Raw genomic sequence first — 20,890 nt, forward strand, 5'->3', positions numbered from 1 at the left:
GGGCCCAGTTCGTCCCCTCCACCGACTGCACCACACCCATCCCTTCCTCCCACCCCAAGCCACACCTCCATCTCCTACCTACTTACCTCATCCCACTTCCTTGACCTGTCTGTCTTCCCTGGACTGACCTATCCCCTCCCTACCTCCCCACCTATACTCTCCTCTCCACTTATTTTCTTTTCTCTCCATCTTCAGTGTGCCACCCCCTCTCTCCCTATTTATTCCAGAACCCTCACCCCATCCCCCTCTCTGATGAAGGGTCTCGGCCCAAGCGTCAGCTTTTGTGCTCCTGAGATGCTGCTGGGCCTGCTGTGTTCATCCAGCTTCACACTTTATTATCTTGGATTCTCCAACATCTGCAGTTCCCATTATCACTTTGCTTCACCTGCTGGTCTATTTTAGACATGACTGGCAGAACACTCCAAAGACATGAGCCCCTGGCGTTGCCTTCAATGTTCCAAGTGTCTTTCATGGAAACCCGTGGCTCCTTCATGATTGAAAATCAGTAAGTAAGTGGTCTCTCAGTGCATGCTGGAAACAACAGACTGGCATCAGGAAATGACGACAAAAGCTTTTGGTTTGTCGCAAACTCCTAAATGGCATCCTGATATCTGTCAGGCAAGCCACCACGCTAGTCTGCATTTGTTGTATTTTCTGCAGTGAACAACATTTCCACACAAGATGGTTGACATAAGCAGTAGGAACTGCAGATGGTGGAGAATCTGAGATAACAAGGTGTAGAGCTGGATGAACACTGCAGGCCAAGCAGCATCATAGGAGCAGGAGACCTGATGTTTCGGGCCTAGGCCCTTCTTCAGAAATTTCTGAAGAGGGGCCTAGGCCCAAAACGTCAGCTTCCCTGCTCCTATGATGCTGCTTGGCCTGCTGTGTTCATCCAACTCGACACCTTGTTATCTCTGGCTGAGATAGGAACAGGAACTGGACCTCAGCCTGTTACTCAAACTCTTCAAGTGCCTGAAACCACTGCACTGCTTGTAGGAGGGAGTAGCAGGGTTGTGTCTGGGCTCTTGCCTGGGGCTCACCCACTCCCATCTGTTTTCTTTCACTTTTTATTCTTTTTATTTCTGCTTTTTTTTCCTGGATTATCTTTTTGGCGTGTGAGTCACCCGGATTGACGTTGCAGTGAGCACGGGCCACGTGAAGACTGGCAGCTGCTTCCTGGCAGTCAGAAACCATGGCAATGGCATCAGGGACGTCCTCACGTGGGGCCAGCAGCTGCTGTGCACGCTTCAAGATGGCGGCACCGGCAAGAGAACACCTTGGGTGAAGGCAGCCAGAGCGAGGCTCTTGGCGAGGTGGTCGCCAGCAGAGCCAGGGACTCCTGGATGTGGTGGGCCTAGAGTGGGAACTCCTGGCATCATCAAGGTGGCAGTGCAGGCAGGCACCGCTGATTGCAGGCCTGGAGCAGGGACCCCTGGTTATTGGCAAGGTGGCGACGGATTGCAATCGGGAATTCCCGTATGTGGGGCGATTATGTGTTGAGCACGGGACTTGGTGACAGTGATGTGAGCCCCGTGGCAAGGCTCCTGAAGAGTGGCGACACCTATGTTGGTGGACCTGGCACAGATGGTGCAAGACGGCGCAAGAGGGCTGGCAGTGCAGATGTCTTTGGTGAGCCGGCTCAGAGTCATCCTGGAGGCAGTGGAACAAAAACTTTCTTTTTATTCTCAGACCATCCATAATGGCACTGTATTGCGGAAACAGTTGGAGCTTTTCACTGTATCTTACCGTATTATTCACTGCAAGTGACAATAAATAATTCAATACAATTCACTGCGGGCAGCTAGAGGTGGGCTTTAAATATGGGTATAGCTACCATCACTGAAAACCCACCAATTAATAATGGACCAGGAGCTGTATGAAAACCTATCATGCTAGTACAGCTATAAAATACAAGACACAAACCGTTCAGTGTTGTTTTTTTTCTTCGCCTAATGTCCATCACTTCCATTAAATTCAGCGTTCAGTATAATACTGCAATTGTGCTTTCTGTGTTTGAATTTTCATTTGGAACGTTTTTGCATTTCTCACTGAAATTTCTTCGCATGGCGCTTTCATCTTTTGGTGCTCCCTCTCTCTCTCTCTCTCTCTCTCTCTGAGTCTCTCCAGCAGTGTTAGCTGTTGCTTGTCCTTTGAATGCAGAAACTTGGTCATTTCTGCACAAACATGATGAAAAGATTCTGTGTCTAAGGGGAAATCCATTGATACATCAGGATAGTTTCTGCAAGTTATTATCTCCTACCCTCAAGTGAAATTTATGAGATATATTGCCTGGTAGTTCAGGGGTTCAAATCCCACAGCAGGGGACGACATATAGAGTGCTACACTGCCTGAGGTATTGTAATTAAGATGAAACATTAACCCTCTCAGCTCGATGCAAAAAATCCCACATGCAATCATGGACCTTCTTCTTGCTAATCTGGCTGGGATTTATTCCCACAAAAAGTATCATGAAAGCAAACAAAAAAAAACAGATTTTCTAGTCGTTGTCATGTTACTGTGTGTGTGTTCTTATGTTTATTTTTATTCAGTTGTGGGACGTGGGCCATCACTATCATAATGCTGTTGGGTCAGCATTATTGCCCGTCAGCAATGTTGGGTCAGCATTATTGCCCGTCCCTGGTTGCCCTTGGGAAGGTGGTGGTGAGCTGCCTTCTTGAACCACTGCAATCCGCATGCTGTAGGTTGACCCACAATGCTGTTAGGGAGGGAATTCCAGGCTTTTGACCTAGCAACAGTGGAAAAAAAACAGTGATATATTTCCAAGTCAGGATGCTGAGTGGCTCGGAGGGGAACAGGCATGTGGTGGTGTTCCCATGTATTTGCTGTGCTTGTCCTAGATGGAATTGGTAGTGGATTTGGAAGGTGCTGTCTGAGAGTCTTTGGTGAATTTCTGCAGTGCATCTTGTAGATAGTACAGAGTGCTGCTACTGAGTGTCAGTAGTCGTGGGAAAGGATATGGGACCAATCAAGCATGCCGCTTTGTCCTGGAAGGTGTCAAGTTTCTTGAATGTTGGAGCTGCACCTGTCCAGGCGAGAAGGGTGTATTCCATCATATTCCTGACTTGTGTCTTGTCGACGATGCACAGGCTTTAGGGAGTCAAGAGGTAAATTATTCACCACAGTATTCCTCGCCTCTGATGTGCTCTTGTAGCCAATCTATTTGTGTGCCAAGCCTAGTTGAGTTTCTAGTCAGTGGTAACCCCCAGGAGATAATGGGAACTGCAGATGCTGGAGAATCCAAGATAATAAAGTGTGAAGCTGGATGAACACAGCAGGCCGAGCAGCATCTCGGGAGCACAAAAACTGACGTTTCAGGTGTAGACCCTTCATCAGAGAGGGGGATGGGGAGAGGGTTCGGGAATGAATAGGGGGAGAGGGGGAGGCGGACCGAAGATGGAGAGAAAAGAAGATAGGTGGAGAGGAGAGTATAGGTGGGGAGGTAGGGAGGGGATAGGTCAGTCCAGGGAAGACGGACAGGTCAAGGAGGCGGGATGAGGTAGTAGGTAGGAAATGGAGGTGCGGCTTGAGGTAGTAGGAAGGGATGGGTGAGAGCAAGAACAGGCTAGGGAAGCGGAGACCGGCTGGACTGGTTTTGGGTTGCAGTGGGGGGAGGGGATGAGCTGGGCTGGTTTTGGGATGCGGTGGGGGAAGAGGAGATTTTGAAGCTGGTGAAGTCCACGTTGATTCCATTGGGCTGCAGGGTTCCCAAGCGGAATATGAGTTGCTGTTACTACAACCTTGGGGTGGCATTATTGTGGCACTGCAGGAGGCCCAGGATGGACATGTCGTCTGAGGAACGGGAGGGGGAGTTAAATTGGTTCGCGACTGGGAGGTGCAGTTGGTATACTGTATCCATTGTACCCTGTGTGGCTTCCTCTACATTGGGGAAACCAAGCGGAGGCTTGGGGACCGCTTTGCACAACACCTCCGCTCGGTTCACAATAAACAACTGCAACTCCCAGTCGCGAACCATTTTAACTCCCCCTCCCGTTCCTCAGACGACATGTCCATCCTGGGCCTCCTGCAATACCACAATGATACCACCCGAAGGTTGCAGGAACAGCAACTCGTATTCCGCTTGGGAACCCTGAAGCCCAATGGTATCAATGTGGACTTCACCAGCTTCAAAATCTCCCCTTCCCCCACCGCATCCCAAAACCAGCCCAGTTCGTCCCCTCCCCCCACTGCATCACACAACCAGCCCAGCCTGTCTCTGCCTCCCTAACCTGTTCTTCCTCTCACCCATCCCTTCCTCCCACCTCAAGCCGCACCTCCATTTTCTGCCTCTGAACCTCATCCCACCTCCTTGACCTGTCCGCCTTCCCTGGACTGGCCTATCACCTCCCTACCTCCCCACCTATACTCTCCTCTCCACCTATATTATTTTCTCTCCATCTTCGGTCCGCCTCCCCCTCTCTCCCTATGTATTCCAGAGCCCTCTCCCCATCCCCCTCTCTGATGAAGGGTCTAGGCCCGAAACGTCAGCTTTTGTGCTCCTGAGATGCTGCTGGGCCTGCTGTGTTCATCCAGCCCCACATTTTGTTGTCTTCCTTTAGTTTGTTGTTTGATTACGAAATATACATGGTGAAAGGATTACCACATAGCACATTTTGCAGCATACCACATTAGTGGCGCCGATACGGTCATCAATGTAACGGAGGAAGAGATGGGGTTTAGGGCCAGTGTAGCTATGGAGGAGGGATCGTTCCATGTTACCTGCAAAGAGGCAGGCATAGCTTGGGCCCATGTGGATACCCTGGCCACCCACTTTGCCTGTAGGAGGTGGGAGGATTTGAAAGAGAAGTTTTAGTTTTCAAGGACCGCAACTACCCCCCACCCCCCCGCAGTGGTCGAAAACACCCTAGACCGGGTCACCCACATTTCCCACAACTCACCCCTCACACCCGCTCCCCGTAACAACAACCAAAACAGAGTCCTCCTCGCCCTCACGTACCACCCCACCAACCTTCGGATTCAATGCATCATCGCCGACACTTCTGCCATCTGCACTCTGACCCTACCACCGAAGACATTTTTTCCCTCGCCACCCTTAGGTGACTCCCTTATGCGCTCCACACTCCCCTCCAGCACCCCGTACACGCGGCACTTTTCCCTGCAACTGCAGGAAGTGCTTCACCTGTCTCGATACCTCCCGCCTCACCCCCATCCCAGGGGCCAAGAAGAAATTTCCACATCAAGCAGATGTTCACCTGCACACCTGCTAATGTGATATACTGTATTCGCTGTTCCCATTGTAGCCGCCTCTACATCGGGGAAACCAAGCGGAGGCTTCGGGACCTTTGCAAGTCACTAATGCACGAAAGAACTGCACCTACCAGTTGCGAACCGTTTCAACTCTCCCTCCCAATCCTCAGATTATATGTCCATCCTGGGTCTCCTGCAGTGCCACCAGAAGATTGCAGGAGCAGCACCTCATATTCCGCTTGGGAACCCTGCAGCTCAGTGGTATCAATGTGGACTTCACAAGCTTCAAAATCTCCCCTCCTGCTCCCGCAACCCAAAACCAACCCACCTATTCCATCCTGCCACCTCAAGCCCCACCCCCACCTCCTACCGACTAACCTCTTCCCGCCCCCTTGACCTGTTCGTCCTCTCTGGACTGCCCTGTCTGCTCCCTAACTTCCCACCTGCACTCCATCCATGCTTCTTTGACCTGCCTGTCTCCTGTCCACCTATCTTTTCCTTTATCCAACTTCTATCCGCCTCCCGCTCTCTCCCTATTTATTTCAGAACCCCCTCTCCCTCCTCCATTTCTGAAGAAGTGTCTAGGCCTGAAACGTCAGCCTTCCTGTTGCTCTGATGCTGCTTGGCCGGCTGTTTTCGTCCAGCTGTACACCTTGTTACCTCAAAGAAAATCTCAGTGGCCCTGACCAGTTTTTCAATTCCTCTCACAAGGGAAGTACCAGAGGGTTGGAGAACAGAATGTGGTTTGACTTATCAAGATAAATGCAAAACTATTCAATTCCACTGGAGGTTTGAGATGCAGTGTTGATGTTTGTTCTATGTAGTGGCCTGGCCTTAACTTGTCCTGTGGTGAGATGTAATTTGAAGGGGATGCTGTGCTTTTTTTTTCTCGTTTTGGTACGGTATGTGTTACTTGACCTTGTCAGCCTATTTTATAGAGTCATAGTCGTACAGCGTGGAAATGGGCCCTTAGGTCCAACATAATCCCAAACTAAACTAGTCCCAACTGCCTCTTCGTGGCCCATATCCCTTCAGCCTTGTCCTATTTATAAACCTCGATCAGGTCACCTTTTATCCCCTTTGCTCCAGTGAAAAAAGTTCCAGCTGACCCAACCTTCCTTTATCACTGAAACCTTCCATGCTCAGCAACAATCTGGTAAATTTCTTCTGTGCCCACTCTTGCTTAAAAATATCCTTCTAAAATAGGGCAACTGTAAATTTGTACTGTAGAAATCTTCAAGACTAGAAAAACATAAAAGCAAACAAACCAGGAAATGAAGGGATCAAATTGTAGTTCAGGAAGTGGAAAAATGGAAGTGGCTTGAGTGCAGCATGTTCTGGACTAACGTGCACTGTAGTTCTGAAAGGGCATTGCACCGGTGTGGGTGGAAAGTTGTAGATGAAATAGTGACTTGAATCTTCATATACGCTCTCTGTCCAATTGATGTTGGAAACTCCTTCATGTTTCTAATGACGAATCCCAGGGATCGCTGCTGTTGTCTAGCTGATAGCCAGCCTTCAAAGTGTTTCAAAGAGGAAAAGAACAAAGAAAATTACAGCACAGGAACAGGCCCTTTGGCCCTCCAAGCATGCGCCGTTCCAGATCCTTTATGTAAACCTGTCGCCTGTTTTCCAAGGATTTGTTCCCTTTGCTCCCTGCCCATTCATGTTTCTGTCTAGATACATCTTAAATGACGCTATTGTGCCCGCCTCGAACGCCTGCCTTGACAACGCGTTTCAGGCACCCACGACTCTCTGCATAAAGAACTTTCCACTCATATACCTTAAACTTTTCCCCTCTCACCTTGAAATTGTGACGTCTAGTAATCCCCCCACTCTGAGATGGAAAGCTTCTTGCTATCCACCCTGCCTATACCTCTCATGATTTTGTCGACATCAATCAGGTCCCCCCTTCAACCTCCGTGTTTCTCATGTAAATAATCCCAATCTACTCAACCTCTGTTCATAGCTAGTGCCCTCCATACCAGGTAACATCCTGGTGAACCTCCTCTGCACCATCTCCAAAGTATTCACGTCCTATTGGTAATGTGGCGACCAGAACTGTACGCCGTATTCCAAATGTGAATCAAAGTCCTATAAAACTGCAACATGACATGCCAACTCTTATACTTGATACCCCGTCTGATGAATGAAAGCATGCCGTATGCCTTCTTGACCACTCTATTGACCTGCGTTGCCACCGTCTGGGTGCAATGGACCTGAACACCCAGATCTCTCTGTGCATCAATTTTCCCCAGGGCTTTTCCATTTCCCGTACAGTTCGCTCTTGAATTGGATCTTCCAAAATGCATCACCTCGCATTTGCCCGGATTGAACTCCATCTGCCATTTCTCCACCTAACTCTCCAATCTGTCTATATTCTGCATTCTCCAACAGTCCCCTTCGCTATCCGCTACTATCTGTTTTGCATCGGTTTTGCACAAAACTAGATTTCTGTTCTATTTTTGCAAGTGAATTGTTTCAAATTAGTTGCTGTTCTTTGTAAATCACAATCATGAATGCACATCCAAGCAGTGGGGAGAGGGTGAGAATGGATTTGAGACGTCATGAAGTCGGAGATTTGTTATAATCCGCAAATATTGTCATTATAATTTTAAAAATTCACGAGCATGTCATTGATGTTGCTTTCTTGGGCTGCATTTGCTATCCATCCAGAATTGCTGTTGAGAAGGTTGTGGAGAATCGGCCTGTTGAATAGCTGCAATGCACGTGGTATGAATATATTAATGAACTAGAGGACAGGAGATGAATTGCTTTTACTCAGTGGAAATGAAGGAACAGTCATACAGTTCCAGATCAGGATTCTGCTGATTTTGACAGGGAACATGCAGATTCTGGAGCTGCTGTTTAAATATTTTTGGGTGGTAGGGTTCACACAATTATCAGGTACTATGGAAGGAGTTTGATGAATTGGTGCATTGTCTCACTGTAACTCCCCATCTCTAACAACAGTTCATTCTCGATCCATTGTTAATTGTAAATTTTCAGTTCGACCGAAAGGAAAAACAGTATTGAGGGATATGGACCAAAGGCATTATGGAGGTAGGCCACAATTAAGTTATAACCTCATTGGATGGTAGAAAGTGTTTGAAGGGTTGAATGGCTGACTTGTTTTCCTATATCCTTACGTAAGAAGGGGGATCAATCAATGGGATGATTTGACTGCATTGCTGTTGTTTATCGATAGTGTTGTCTGAGTCGCACTCGTTCAGCTGAGTGAAGAGTATTTCATTGGCACCCGGATTTGGAGTTTATCGGCAGTGGACAGATGTTGAGAAGTCTACTTGCTGTAGAATCTATTGTCTCTGATCTACGGTTCCAGTCACATTGATTAACATAGATCCAAGAACACTTCAGCAGAGGAACAGGCCCTTTGGCATGCAATGTTGTGCCAAACATGATGCCAAATTTAGCTAAAGCCTTCTGAATGTCCTTGATTCATATCCCTACATTCCTTGTATATTCATGTACGTATATAAAAGTGTCTTAAACGGCCCTATTGTATCTGCTTCCACAGCCACCCCGGCAGTGCTTTTCAGACTCCTACCACTCTCTGTATATAAGAATTGTCTCTGACATCTCCTTTGAACTTTCCTGCTCTCACCTTAAATACATGCCCCCAGTTTTAGACATTTCAAATCTGGGAGAAGGGTTACAGTCAGAATCTGTCTATGCATGTCATAAATTTGTAAACCTCTATCAAGTCTTCCCTCAACCTCTGCCACTGCAGAGAAAACAGCCTGAGTCTTTCCAGCCTCTCCTTTCTAGCTCAAGCCCTCAAATCCAGGCAACCTCTTTTGCACCGTATTCAAAACCTCCACGTCCTTCCTGTAACATGACGACCAGAATTGGATACAATTCTTAAGAGTGCAATACTTAAGGCCGAACCAAAGTGTTCTAAAGCTGGAACATGACATCCTGATTCTTGTGCTCGATTCCCGAACTAATAAAGGCAAGCATGCCATGCGTCTTCTTTGCCACTCTATCAACTTGTGTGGCCCCTTTCGGGGAGCTATGAACTGAATCCCAAGATCCCTGTGTACACAAATGCTGCTCATGGTCCTGTCATTAACTGTATATTTTTCCTTAACATTTAATTTCCCAAAGTGGAGCACTTCACACTTAATGGATTAAAATTCACTTGCCATTTCTGCAACGGATCTGTATCCTTCTGTATCCTTTTATGACTTTCTACCCTAACTACCACTCTACCAATCATTCTATCGTCTAAAAACTTACTAACCCATCCATCTATCTTGTCACCTCAGTCATTTTATATATATACCACAACAGCAGAGGTCCCAGTACAGATCCCTGCAGAACACAATAGTCCTGGATCTTGCAGCCTAAAAAGCACGTTTCCACCACCACCCTCTGCCTTCTCTGGGCAAGCCAGTTGTGAATCCAAGCAGCTAAGTGACCACGGACCCCATGGATCTTAATCTTCCGGATGATCCTACGGTGAAGCGCCTTGTTTTAAGCCTTGCTAACATCCATGTCAACAATATCCACCACTCTATCTTCAATGATCACATTAGTTACCTCCTCAAAAAATTCAATCAATTTAGTAAGACATGACCTGCCCTGCACAAAGCCATGCTGACTGTCCCTAATTGGGCCATGCTGTTCCAAATACAGATAAATACAATCCCGAAGAATTCTGTCCAATAGCTTCCCAAGGAACGATGAGAGACTCTCTAGTCTATAGTTTCCTGGATTGACCCGATTTACCTTCTTGAATAGAAGAAGAACATATAGCAACTTGCTCGTCCTCAGTACATCTCCAGTGGTTACCAAGGATACAAAGATATTGCTGAATGCCCCGACAATCTCCTCTCTCACCTCGCTCAAAATCCTTGAGTAGATACCATTGGGTCCTGAGGACTTATCCACCTTAATGCTCTTTCTTGATCTCAAAATGCTGTTATCATATGAGCATGCTCCACACAAATCCCACTATCCTCCACACCCTTCGCCTGAGTGAATAGTGATGCACAGTACTCATTTCGGATCTTGCCCATATCCTCTGCTTCCGTACACAAGTTCCCTCCTTTATCCTGAATGATCCTACTTTCTCACTATTTATCCCCTTGTTTTTGATGTATGCACCGAATGCCTTGGGATTTCCTTCAACCCTCCTTGCCAAGGTCATTTCATCGCCCTTTCTTTTTCTGCTTTTTCTAATGTCGGCCCTGTTCGATTTTAGTTTCCTAAACCTGACATATTTCTGTTTTTGTCCCTTTTGACTCACTTCACAACCTCCCCAATTATCCAAGGGTCTTTACCTCGCCATCGTTGTCCTTCCTCCTTCCTGATCCTAAACTCATAAGCAGGCCTTTAAACAATTCCCATATGGCAAATGTGACAGCTCCCCCCAATTAACACTCCCCAGCTCCTACCTAAAATTGATATAATTTACTCTCCCCCAAGGTCCTGACTTATCCTTCTTCATAGCAATCTTAAAATTGAAGGAGTTGTGATCACTATTTCCAAAATGCTTTCCCACACTTCTCACCAGTTACCTGACCAGGACAAAGTCCAGCATGGCCCATCTTCTATCCATATACTGTGTCAAGAAACTCTCTTGGATAGACTTAATTAAATTCTTAAGCTCACGGATTCTGTGACAGTCAAAGAGAAGCAGTGAATTTTTCTAACCTCATTTCCAACACCTGGCGCATAGCCTTGCATGGCTTGGATAGCACTTGGACATTTAAAACAAAAATGTAAGGATGATGTTCAGGTAAGGACATGGAATTTTGTGATGTGGTCATATTCTCTCTTGTTGGAGCTGATTGCTGCTTAGCACTTGTGTGGTGCAAATGTTACTTATCGTTTATCAGGCCAAGCCTGATCGTTGTGCAAGTCTCACTGTATTTTCTCATCGTTGATTTCACTGTTGGAAAAGTCATGAATTCAGCTGGACACCTGGACAATATTCAATGAACATTCATGTCTCCACTTTGGTTCAAATGAAGACATGACTTCAGCCAGTGCAGGTATCCAGTGAATGCCACTGACTCAATTTTCTATTCCTCTGCTTAACACCACATTCAATCAGAAGTTGGCTTGGTGGAAATGACAGATTGCAGTTTCCTTCCTTTTCAAGCTCAGGATCTCTGATCGTAGTTGTGGTAAATCCTGAATGAGGTTATGAGAAGTGTGAGCCTGACGAAAAGGAAACTGAACCTTAGTGTGCAGCTGTTTGACAGCACTGTCATCCAGATGTTGTATTACTTTGCTGATGATTGAGAATACATTGAGGCCATAATTGGTCAGCACAATTTGTCTGACTATTACATGACAGGCCATCTTTCTCTGAAATGTGAGTGTCGCAAGTGTTTAAAAATGTACTGGAAAACATTTACTGTTGGTGTGCTGACCTTGGGGCACATTGTTCCAATACAGTTTGTGGGATGCTGCCAGGTGCCATGGCATTTGCAGTATCCAGAACATTCAGTCTTGTCATTGCGTGAAATAACTTGAATTGCGTGTAAGTTAAGATCTGTGGTGCCTCCTCAGGATGAGGGCAAGAAGATCATCCAGACTGATGCTCTGAATGGTTTCATCTGCCTCTTCACCTTTTGTTCGTAACATCTTGTAATAACTGCCATGTAGCCTGATGAGAAACTAAAGCTCATCTTGATTCATTTGCATTCGAAGGTGCCTATTTTTCCCAAACAAAAGGACCCATCACTGAGCGGGAAGTATGGAGCATGTTATAGACATCAGTGGTGAGACAATGGTGGATCTTGACCAGAAAACCATTGTTATGTTGGTGAAATGCAAACAAAAATCTATATGATGTAAACTTTATTCTCAGCTAATCCCTTTCTCAAATGACAGATTCTGATGTTGGTTCCTGGAAAGCCTCCATGGTTGGAGGACGAGAATCCGTATCCACTTGAAGCAGCATAGGCTTCTGCGATGACTGTGGAAACCACTGCTTATGCCTTGCTTCAAGCATTGTCAAGGAATGATATTGACTATGCAACACCGATTGCGAGGTGGCCAACGATGCAACAGAACTATGGTGGTGGATTTCACTCGACGCAGGTAAATGCTTGAGATCACAACAACAGGCATTCAGATATTTCCATTGATCATGTTACTAACTGGTGGTTGTTGCTGTTTGCAATCAAACTGGACACTGCATTTTCATCTGCAGGTTTGGTGCATTGGCACAAATTCCAGTTCTTCAATGGTGTTAATCCTTGGTTAAATTCTTACATGCACTTTGCCTGTGCATCACTTTTCCTCTTGGCATTGTCCTTGAAAACGATCTGTTTCTGGAAACCTTCACTTACTTGTCATAGGATCATTGAGGGACAGCATAATAGAGTGCTGTGGCAATGGAACAGACCCTTCAGCAAATTGTATGTGCCCTCACAAGATGCAAGTCCCGAACTATTCTCATCACATTTCCCAGCACTCGACCCAGAGCCTTGTATGCCTTGGCATCGCAAATGCCCAATCAAAGACTTGTTAAATGTTATCATGCTTTCTGCCTCTACCACCCACACAGTCGGTGCGTTCCACATTCTCACCACAGGTTGGGTGCAAAAACAAGTAAGTTTCCTCAAGAGATAGTAGGAACTTGCCAATGCTGGAGAATCTGAGAGAGCAAGGTGTCGAACTGGATGAACACAGCGGGCCGAGCAGCATCAGAGAAGCAAGAAAGCTGACGTTTCAGATCGAGACCGTTCTTCAAAACCCGGGGAGGAGAAGGGTATTCTGTAAAAAATAGGGAGAAGTGGGGAGGCAGACAGAAGATGGAGAAAGGAGAAGATAGGTGAACTGTCCCGTGCTGTCCACTCACTGTCCCCTGCTCCAGAATCATAGAATCAGAGAATTGTACAGAATTGAACAAGCACTTCATTCCATTGTGTCTGTAACCACTGAAGCCACACTAAGTTCACATTCGGCTCATGTTCTAGCAATAGGCCTATTGCCTTGAATGTTATTTCATTTTACGTGCTGTACCAACCCTTTTTCTTTAACGTGAAAAGATTATCCACCTCAACTGAAGTCCCAGACAATGAATTCCAAACCCCCAGCACCTTTTGGGTGTATTTTCTTTCCTGAAATTCCTTCTGAGCTTTTAGCTTAAATGTATGTATCTCTTCTTCTACCACCACCGCCCCCCGACCGACCCCATTATGGACCTTCTTTTTACCTCGCCCCTACCCATATTAATCTAAACAATTTTTTCAGGACCTCCTTCAACCTTCTCTACTCGAAAGAAAACAATCCAACCTTATCCAGATAAAACAGTGATGCTAGAGACAACGGGAACTGCAGATGCTGGAGAATCCAAGAGAACAAAGTGTGGAGCTGGCTGGACACAGCAGGCCAAGCAGCATCTCGGGAGCACAAAAGCTGATGTTTCAGGCCTAGACCTTTAATCAGAGATCTGCAACAGTGATGCTGCCCGGCCTGCAGTGTTCCTCCAGCTCCACACTGTGTGATCTCAGACTCCAGCATTGCCAGTTATTGCTAACGCAAACTTATCCAGACTCTCCAAAGAGTTAAAATGCTTCACCCCCTCAGAACATCCTGATGAATGTCCTCCACACATGCTCAAATGCAAACTCCTCCTTTCTATAATGGAGAGACCAGAACTGCACTGAGCACTTCAGCTGGGGCCTAACAAAAGTCCTGTACAGCTCTTGAGCCATATGCTTTCTGAACTGTCCCTTTAAGCTGCCATTCCATGTTCAGGAATCTGTGGACAAGCACCCCAAGATCACACCATTCCTCTGATCTTCCTAGTGTCCTGGCATTTCTTTGAATGATTCCTTGCCTTGTTAGTTTGTCCAAATTGCCTTGTTGATCAGGGTTAACATTCCATCTACCGTTGACCTGCCCATTTGACCAATCTGTGACTTTGGATTCAACTTGCTGTATTTTCCTGGACCCCCCGAGCTTTACCTTCTTTGCCACGCTCCCATTTGGGACCCTGTCCAAGTCTTTGCTGAAATCTATTTTCACTACATCAACTCCCATCTGCACACTCTGTCACCTCTTTGAAAGAATCATCTAAGTTTGTGAGGCGTGACCTCCCTCTGACAAAGCTATGCTGACGGTCGCTGATCAGACCCCACTTCTTGAAATGGAAATTACGTCTGCCGTTCAGAATTTTCTCCAATATTTTCCTTTCTACTGATGTGATACTCACCGGTCTGTAATACTCTGCTTTATGTTTGTCACGCATTTTGATAAGTGGAACGATGTTACCTGTTCTCCAGTCCTTTGGTACTTTTGAAAGCTCTGTATGAGGGCGAGTGGAATTTTTTCTCTCATCTCCCTGGGCATCGTGGCATACACCTCATCCAAACCTGGGATTTGTCCAATTTTAAATTCACCAAAACACCTAACATCTCCCCAGTCTCTGTTAATTCTGTCCGAGAATTGTGTGCTCCTTCTCACATGTAAAAGCTGATGTGAAATTCTCGTTTAACACCTGACATTGCCCTCCAGTTCAAACCGTTCATTTGCCTCTTCATCCCGAATGAGACCTGGTTTTCCCTGGGTTTTCTCTTTCCCTCTGAGACACTTGTAGAAGATTTTGAGATTCTCCCTCATCCTAATCTTGGTCACCAGTGTTCTGTTGCCCTGTATTTGTTCTCTGATTTGCTGTGACGAGATGCCCCTGCACACTATACTTCATCATCATCATGGTGGTTTCTCGCAGATATGGATGACACTCTCCCACTCTCAGGCTGAATTGATCGCCGGCTGCACAGACCGATGCAGCTACCGTCGGCTCTGTTGCGCTCGGGGCAGAAGGCAGTCGTGGGAAGTGGTGAGGGAGGTGTTGGTGTGGCTGCATGGCTTCCGCTGCTTCCAAAGGCAAGCCGCAAAGTGTTTGATGCCTTCCCAGGTGCTCTTCAGGCTTTAGGCCGGCGATTCCCAGGTGTCTGCAGGAATGTCGCACTTCACCATTGAGGACTTGAGTTTATCACCGAGTGCTTCCTCTGCACATCTGGGTCTCGCCTGCTTTTTTGAAGCTGGGATGAGAACATGCGGAGAGTCTCGTGTCAGTCATACAGATGAAGTGTCCAGCCCATTGTAGCTGATCGAGGATGGTCAGTGCCTCAGTGCTGGGGATGTTGGCCTGGTTGACGTTAGTGCGTCCACAGGGGCTCTTGTTCCCTTGATGACTGTTATACACCTCCCTATTCCTTTTTATCTGGTCAAAGAACAAAGAAAATTACAGCACAGGAACAGGCGCTTCGGCCCTCCAAGCCTGCGCCAGACCCTATTGAAAGTAGCGTGTTGATGCATTTGTGTAATGATTGTGTTTTGTTTGAGCCCTAACATTGAAAGCAGTGTAAGAATGTCTTTGTGCAGCAGGCAAGGTGTCATGAGATTGAGCCTTCATACACTTGCAAGATGTTGAAAATTTGCCATTATTTATTAAAACACTGATAAATTTCCATGATCAACATTTCTGTTACACTGCAATGATTATCCCGTGGCATGTAAAATCAGAAAGATTCACTAAAATGAGACTGGGTCATGCCCTAGCCTTGCGGAGTTGGGTCAGCATGCAGGGAGAATGTTTGCATTTCATGTATGTGGAAGTACTGAAATATTTCCATGAATCTAAAAGTCACTTTTCCCTTCATTGAAGGACACAATCATTGCCTTGGAAGCTTCATCATGATACGACATTGCATTTCTGAAGAGGGAAGAAGAAATCAACATGCAAATTCAATTCCATGGGTTTGGAAGTCCCATTGAGAACAGGATTCATGTGCGCCAGCATAATGCTCTGACCGAGAAAGAATTGAAGGTGAGTTTGTAGTTTGGAAGATCGCAGCAATTTATGCATCAACTTGTTCATCAATAATGTTCCATTGCTTTCAAACTGCATTTTCCACTCTGCAAGATAATAACTGTTAGAACAAGCAACAGGATGGGTAGATGGGCTATGGGGAATGCAATGGCACAAAACCCAATCCATTCGACAACATATTTCAGATATGTCGACAAATTAAATATTCCAGCAAAGGGATAAAACAAGGAAGATGAGAGTGAGGAGGCAAGAGTTCTGATGACAAAAGAACACGAACTTAACTTGATCCATTTGAGCAAAAAAGCAGGCACACAAACAAATAATCAGCTAACAATGCACATGTGCAACGGAGGCTACAGGGGGACTAAGAATGCCGATTTGTTGTCATGCGTTTTGCTGAAAGGGTGATTGAAACAGATTCTGTGGTAAATTTGAAGAAATACAGATAATGCATCTCAGGATGTTGGAGAAAGAACATTTATGGACTGAGGCAAATTGTATTGCCCTTTTCAGGAGTTATTTGGGTCATAATGAATTCCAAGACTTTCTTCTGTGCTGAAAGCTTTAGCTTAGTTGCAGCTGGATCACAATTTCTGTTCCTGGTAGTATTTAGCAAACTGTTAAAAGTGAATGTCACTGCACAGAATTCCAAACATGACTCCAATCAGTAGAGAAAATATCCAAGGGGTATGATGAGTTGTATCCTCTCATGTTGAACAATGCAGATACAATGGAGGCACTGATGATAATCTTCCAAGAATCCTTAGATTGTGGAAAATTCTCAGAGGATTGAAAGATTGTGAACATAACACCTTTATTACAAAGATACTTCAATAAAATAGTGAGCAAGTATTGCCAATTTAGGTCAACCTGGGAAGATGTTCATGCCGGCAATGAAAGATGAAATAACAGGGTACTGAGTGTGCTATAACATCCTACAGAGTTAACATCCTTTCATAAAGGGGAAATAATAGTGGACAAACTTGCTACAGTGCTTTGAGAAGGAAACAAACATTAGTGACGAAGGACCACCAGTTGATGTCGTACATTGAGATTTCAACAAAGCATTTGATAAGGTACAGCTCATAAGGTGTCTCAAAAGAAAAGAGCCCACGTGTTCAAGCGTAGTATGTTAGGATGGACAGAGGACTGCATCGTACATAGAAGTAGAGTCGTAGCAGCAAGATGGTAACTTATAAGTCATGTACGGCCACAGAGTGAATGCTGCGGAGGCCGTACACCTCATGTTGACTGGGTTGATTTCGGAAATGGCGTAGGGGATTGCCATGCTTAGGAAAGTTGGGCGGGCTGGGACGACATTCATTGGAGTTTATAAGATTGAAACAAATCTTATTTTTTCAACATTTAAGATGCTTAAGAGGCTTGATAGTGTATATCCGTAGAGATTACTCCCATTGTGAAAGATTTTACGACCAGAGGCCACATTTTCAAATTGGTTGCCTATTAATTTAGGGGAAGAATTACTTCTTTCAGGTTGTAGCAATCTATTGAACACTTTGGCAGAGAAGGTTTTAGAGGTAATGCCATTAATTATATGCTCGGCTGAGATGGCCAGGTTAATTTTTAAATCAAGGAACAACAACAATGAGAAAAGGGTAGTCTTTACAGCGGAAGATACTTCAAGGATCCCCTTATTACTAAAGAATACAGGGAGGAATTAAACACATCACTGCCACACCATCACTACCATGAGAGAAGTTGTAGTAGACAATCTAATGGAGTAAAAGCAGATTAGACTCTTTGCCGTGATGGTCTACTTTCTAAGATTCTGAACAATGAGCTTGAGAGTCGGTGTATGCATTGCTTGTAATTTCCCAAAAAGTTTTAGATTCGAGAGTAGCATCTGAGGGCTGGAAAAATGCTGATGTGACATTCCTATTTAAAAAGGAGAGAGGCAAAAAGCAGGTAACTACAACCGAACCAGCCTAACATCTATTGTTGGAAATATGTGGTGATCAACTGTGAAGAAAATAATAGCAGGACATTTGGAAAATCAGAATCTAATCAAACAGAATCACCACAGCCTGCTGAAAGAGAAATTATGTCTGGCTAATTTGTTTGGGTTTTTGGAGGAAGTTTTGGAAGGAGAATTAATAGAGGAAAACCAGTAAATGTGTTGTGTTTGGACTTGGAGAAAGCATTTGAGAATGTACTCAAAAGTAATAAGCTGAGAGCTGAGGTTTTGAAGGTAGTATATTGCGATGGTTCAGTATGCTTTGCATGTTCTGGAAGGAGAGATCACATCTCGAGTGAAATGCACCAAATGAATATATATTTTGGGGAACTTGGTGGCAATGTGGCAAGTCAGCGCAGAGGGTAAGAGGTGCCATTTGCTTGCTTTTTTTTGCCTGATAGTTCGTAAGCAGTTTTTGTTGAGACAGGGTGAATTGAAGCCAGAATCAGGGACCTAGAGGGTGAACCAGGTTCATTGGTTGGTGATCGCTACTGGTTTAAGAATCTATTATCGGTAGCTTTCAGATTGAAAGTAAATCGGAGAAATATTTACAGGCTACAAACTAAAAGACCAGAATGTTTTCAAATCAAATTAAGATCGAAGTAATTGAAATGGAGATGCCAGGCCAGATGATGATTTATTCCTACATGACGGGGGAGTGGTCAGACCCCATACTCCAGCTCAGGGTTGATGAACTGGAATCTCAGTTTCGACCAATCAACAAATCATGTGGGGCAGAGTTACCAGGGAATGCTGTGCTTCAGGAGGCAGTCACACACCTTAGATTAACTAGCTGAAACTCGGTCAGTGGCCAGAGACGTGAGAGTGTGACAAAGAACAGGGCAGGTGGAAGGATCCAGGATGTAGTGCAGAAGGAACCTTGGCCTTTGATCTTATCTAACAGGTTTGAGATTCTTTCTTCCTGTGTGGATGAGAGTGCAGGGTATAGGGAAGATGAGTAAACTGACTGTAGCACTGTGGTACAGGGGGGACATTCAGGAGGGGATAAAAAGTGAAATGTAGTTATAATCAGAGGTAGTGTAGTTTGGGGAATGAACACTGTTCGTTGTGACTAGGATCGAGAGTCTCGAAAGTAGAGTTGCCTGCCTGGTGCCCAGGTTCAGGATATTCCATCTCGGCTACAAAGGAACTTGAAGTGGGAGGAGTAGAAATCTAGCTTTTGTGGTCCACACAGGTACCATTGATATGGAAGAAAGAGGAAAGAGGTTCTGCTGAGGGATTATGAGCACTGAGGTGCTGAATGAGAAAGCAGAACCAGAATGGTAATAATCTCTGGATTATTATCTGAGCAATTTGGCACGGTGTGAGCATAATTATAGATGCAAATGCATTGTTCAAATGGTGGCATGGCAGAAATGTGTTTGAATTCATGGGACATTGGCATCGGTATGGGGAAGGAGGGAGTCATTCTGTTGTTATAGGCTCGACGAGAATCATTTTGGGACAAGTATCCTGGCAAAATACAGAGCTCGGTCTTGGGGTAGGGCGTTAAAATAAAAAGTGTGGAGCGGGTGAGCTCAGTTGCATGGAAAATTGTGGAAAGAGTTAGAAGCTGGTAAGTGCTCAGCAAAGTTTCCAGAGCAAGTAATAGGACAAAAAGTATCGAAATGGTCAGGAATCTCACTTCAGCTGCAGCAGATAAGAAGGGTGGCTGTAAATGCCAGACTGAAGATCTTGTATTGAATTGCAGGGAGTGTATGAAACAAAGTGAATGAGTTTGTGGAGCAGATTGAAATTGACAGATACATCACTCTGGGTATCACAGAGAGGTGGTTGTTAGGGGATAAGTGTTGGGAACGAAATATCCAATGATTCATGTCCGATAGAAAGAACAGGCAAGTGGACAGAGATAACAAAGCGTGGAGCTGGATGAGCACAACAGGCCAAGAAGCATCTCAGGAGCGTAAAAGCTGACGTTTCGTGCCGAGTCCCTTCTACTTCTGTGTGTTCGTCCTGCTGTGTTCATCCAGCTCCACACTTTGTTATCTTGGATTCTGAAGCATCTGCAGTTCCCATTATCTCCGATACAAATGGACAGAGATGCCAGGGTTGGCTTGTCAGTTAGAAATGAGGTCGCGCTGAAGGAACCACAGCTCTTGTGCTTGTTTATTTATGACTTGGAGGAAAGAGGTGCATGTGCTGTGGCTAAATTTGTAGATGACTGAAAAAATATTTAGAAAGACAAGGCATGGCACAGAAACAGAGATTTACCAGGATGTGACTTGGATCGGAATGTATTAGCTGTAAGGTGGGTTTGGTGGAAATGTTGTGTCGTGATAAATGTCATGAGATCAACCATGATCTCAGCGAATGATGGAGGAAATTCAATGGGCCAAATGACTTTTTTTCTGAGTCTTCTTGTTTGACAATGCATTCATGAAGGCGTTTTTTTTTCTCTCTTGGATAAGATTTGAAAATGAAATGTATACACTTCCTTTTCATCTGGGAATAAATAACTGTTCTGAACGATTTCCATTGACGAATAGCAATCTGACAAGCATCACAATGTAAAGAGATTTTTAGCTTCTTTTTAATTGTAAATGTATTCTTTGGAATTAATTCGGCATATATTATTTACGTCTCAGGAAGTATGTTCATCACTGCATCTCAAAAAGTGGTGTGTTGTGTGACAACAGCTTTTTAAAGATCACTTCAATGGTTGTAACACGCATTAAATTACACTGTTGGCCAATCTGTCCATGATTATTTCATTATCTTATGTTTCAAACAGACAAGGAAATATTGGTGATGCAATGAAGAGTTTGATTCTCAAATATAATTGTTGTTATAGCTTCCGCTTGGAAGAAAGATTCACATCAAGTTGACTGGTCAAGTAAATGGGA

General features: G+C 45.0%; 1 protein-coding gene across 2 annotated transcripts in view; it reads left to right on the forward strand.

The window, feature by feature from the left end:
* Positions 1-20,890, forward strand: part of LOC132209309 (uncharacterized) — a 114,790-nt gene that overhangs the window by 36,010 nt on the left and 57,890 nt on the right. The window contains exons 1-2 of one of the 2 annotated variants that reach the window (XR_009445412.1): positions 12,198-12,306; positions 15,887-16,048. Coding sequence is in view for 1 of the 2 variants with exons in the window: in XM_059644445.1 (XP_059500428.1) it covers positions 12,178-12,306 (129 nt within the window). In the remaining variant the exon portion in view is untranslated. Of the gene's footprint in view, positions 1-12,096; positions 12,307-15,886; positions 16,049-20,890 lie in introns of those variants that run through there. The other variant, XM_059644445.1, reaches the window with a different exon arrangement.

Source organism: Stegostoma tigrinum, unplaced genomic scaffold, assembly GCF_030684315.1.
Source record: "Stegostoma tigrinum isolate sSteTig4 unplaced genomic scaffold, sSteTig4.hap1 scaffold_84, whole genome shotgun sequence".
Classification (NCBI taxonomy): domain Eukaryota; kingdom Metazoa; phylum Chordata; class Chondrichthyes; order Orectolobiformes; family Stegostomatidae; genus Stegostoma; species Stegostoma tigrinum.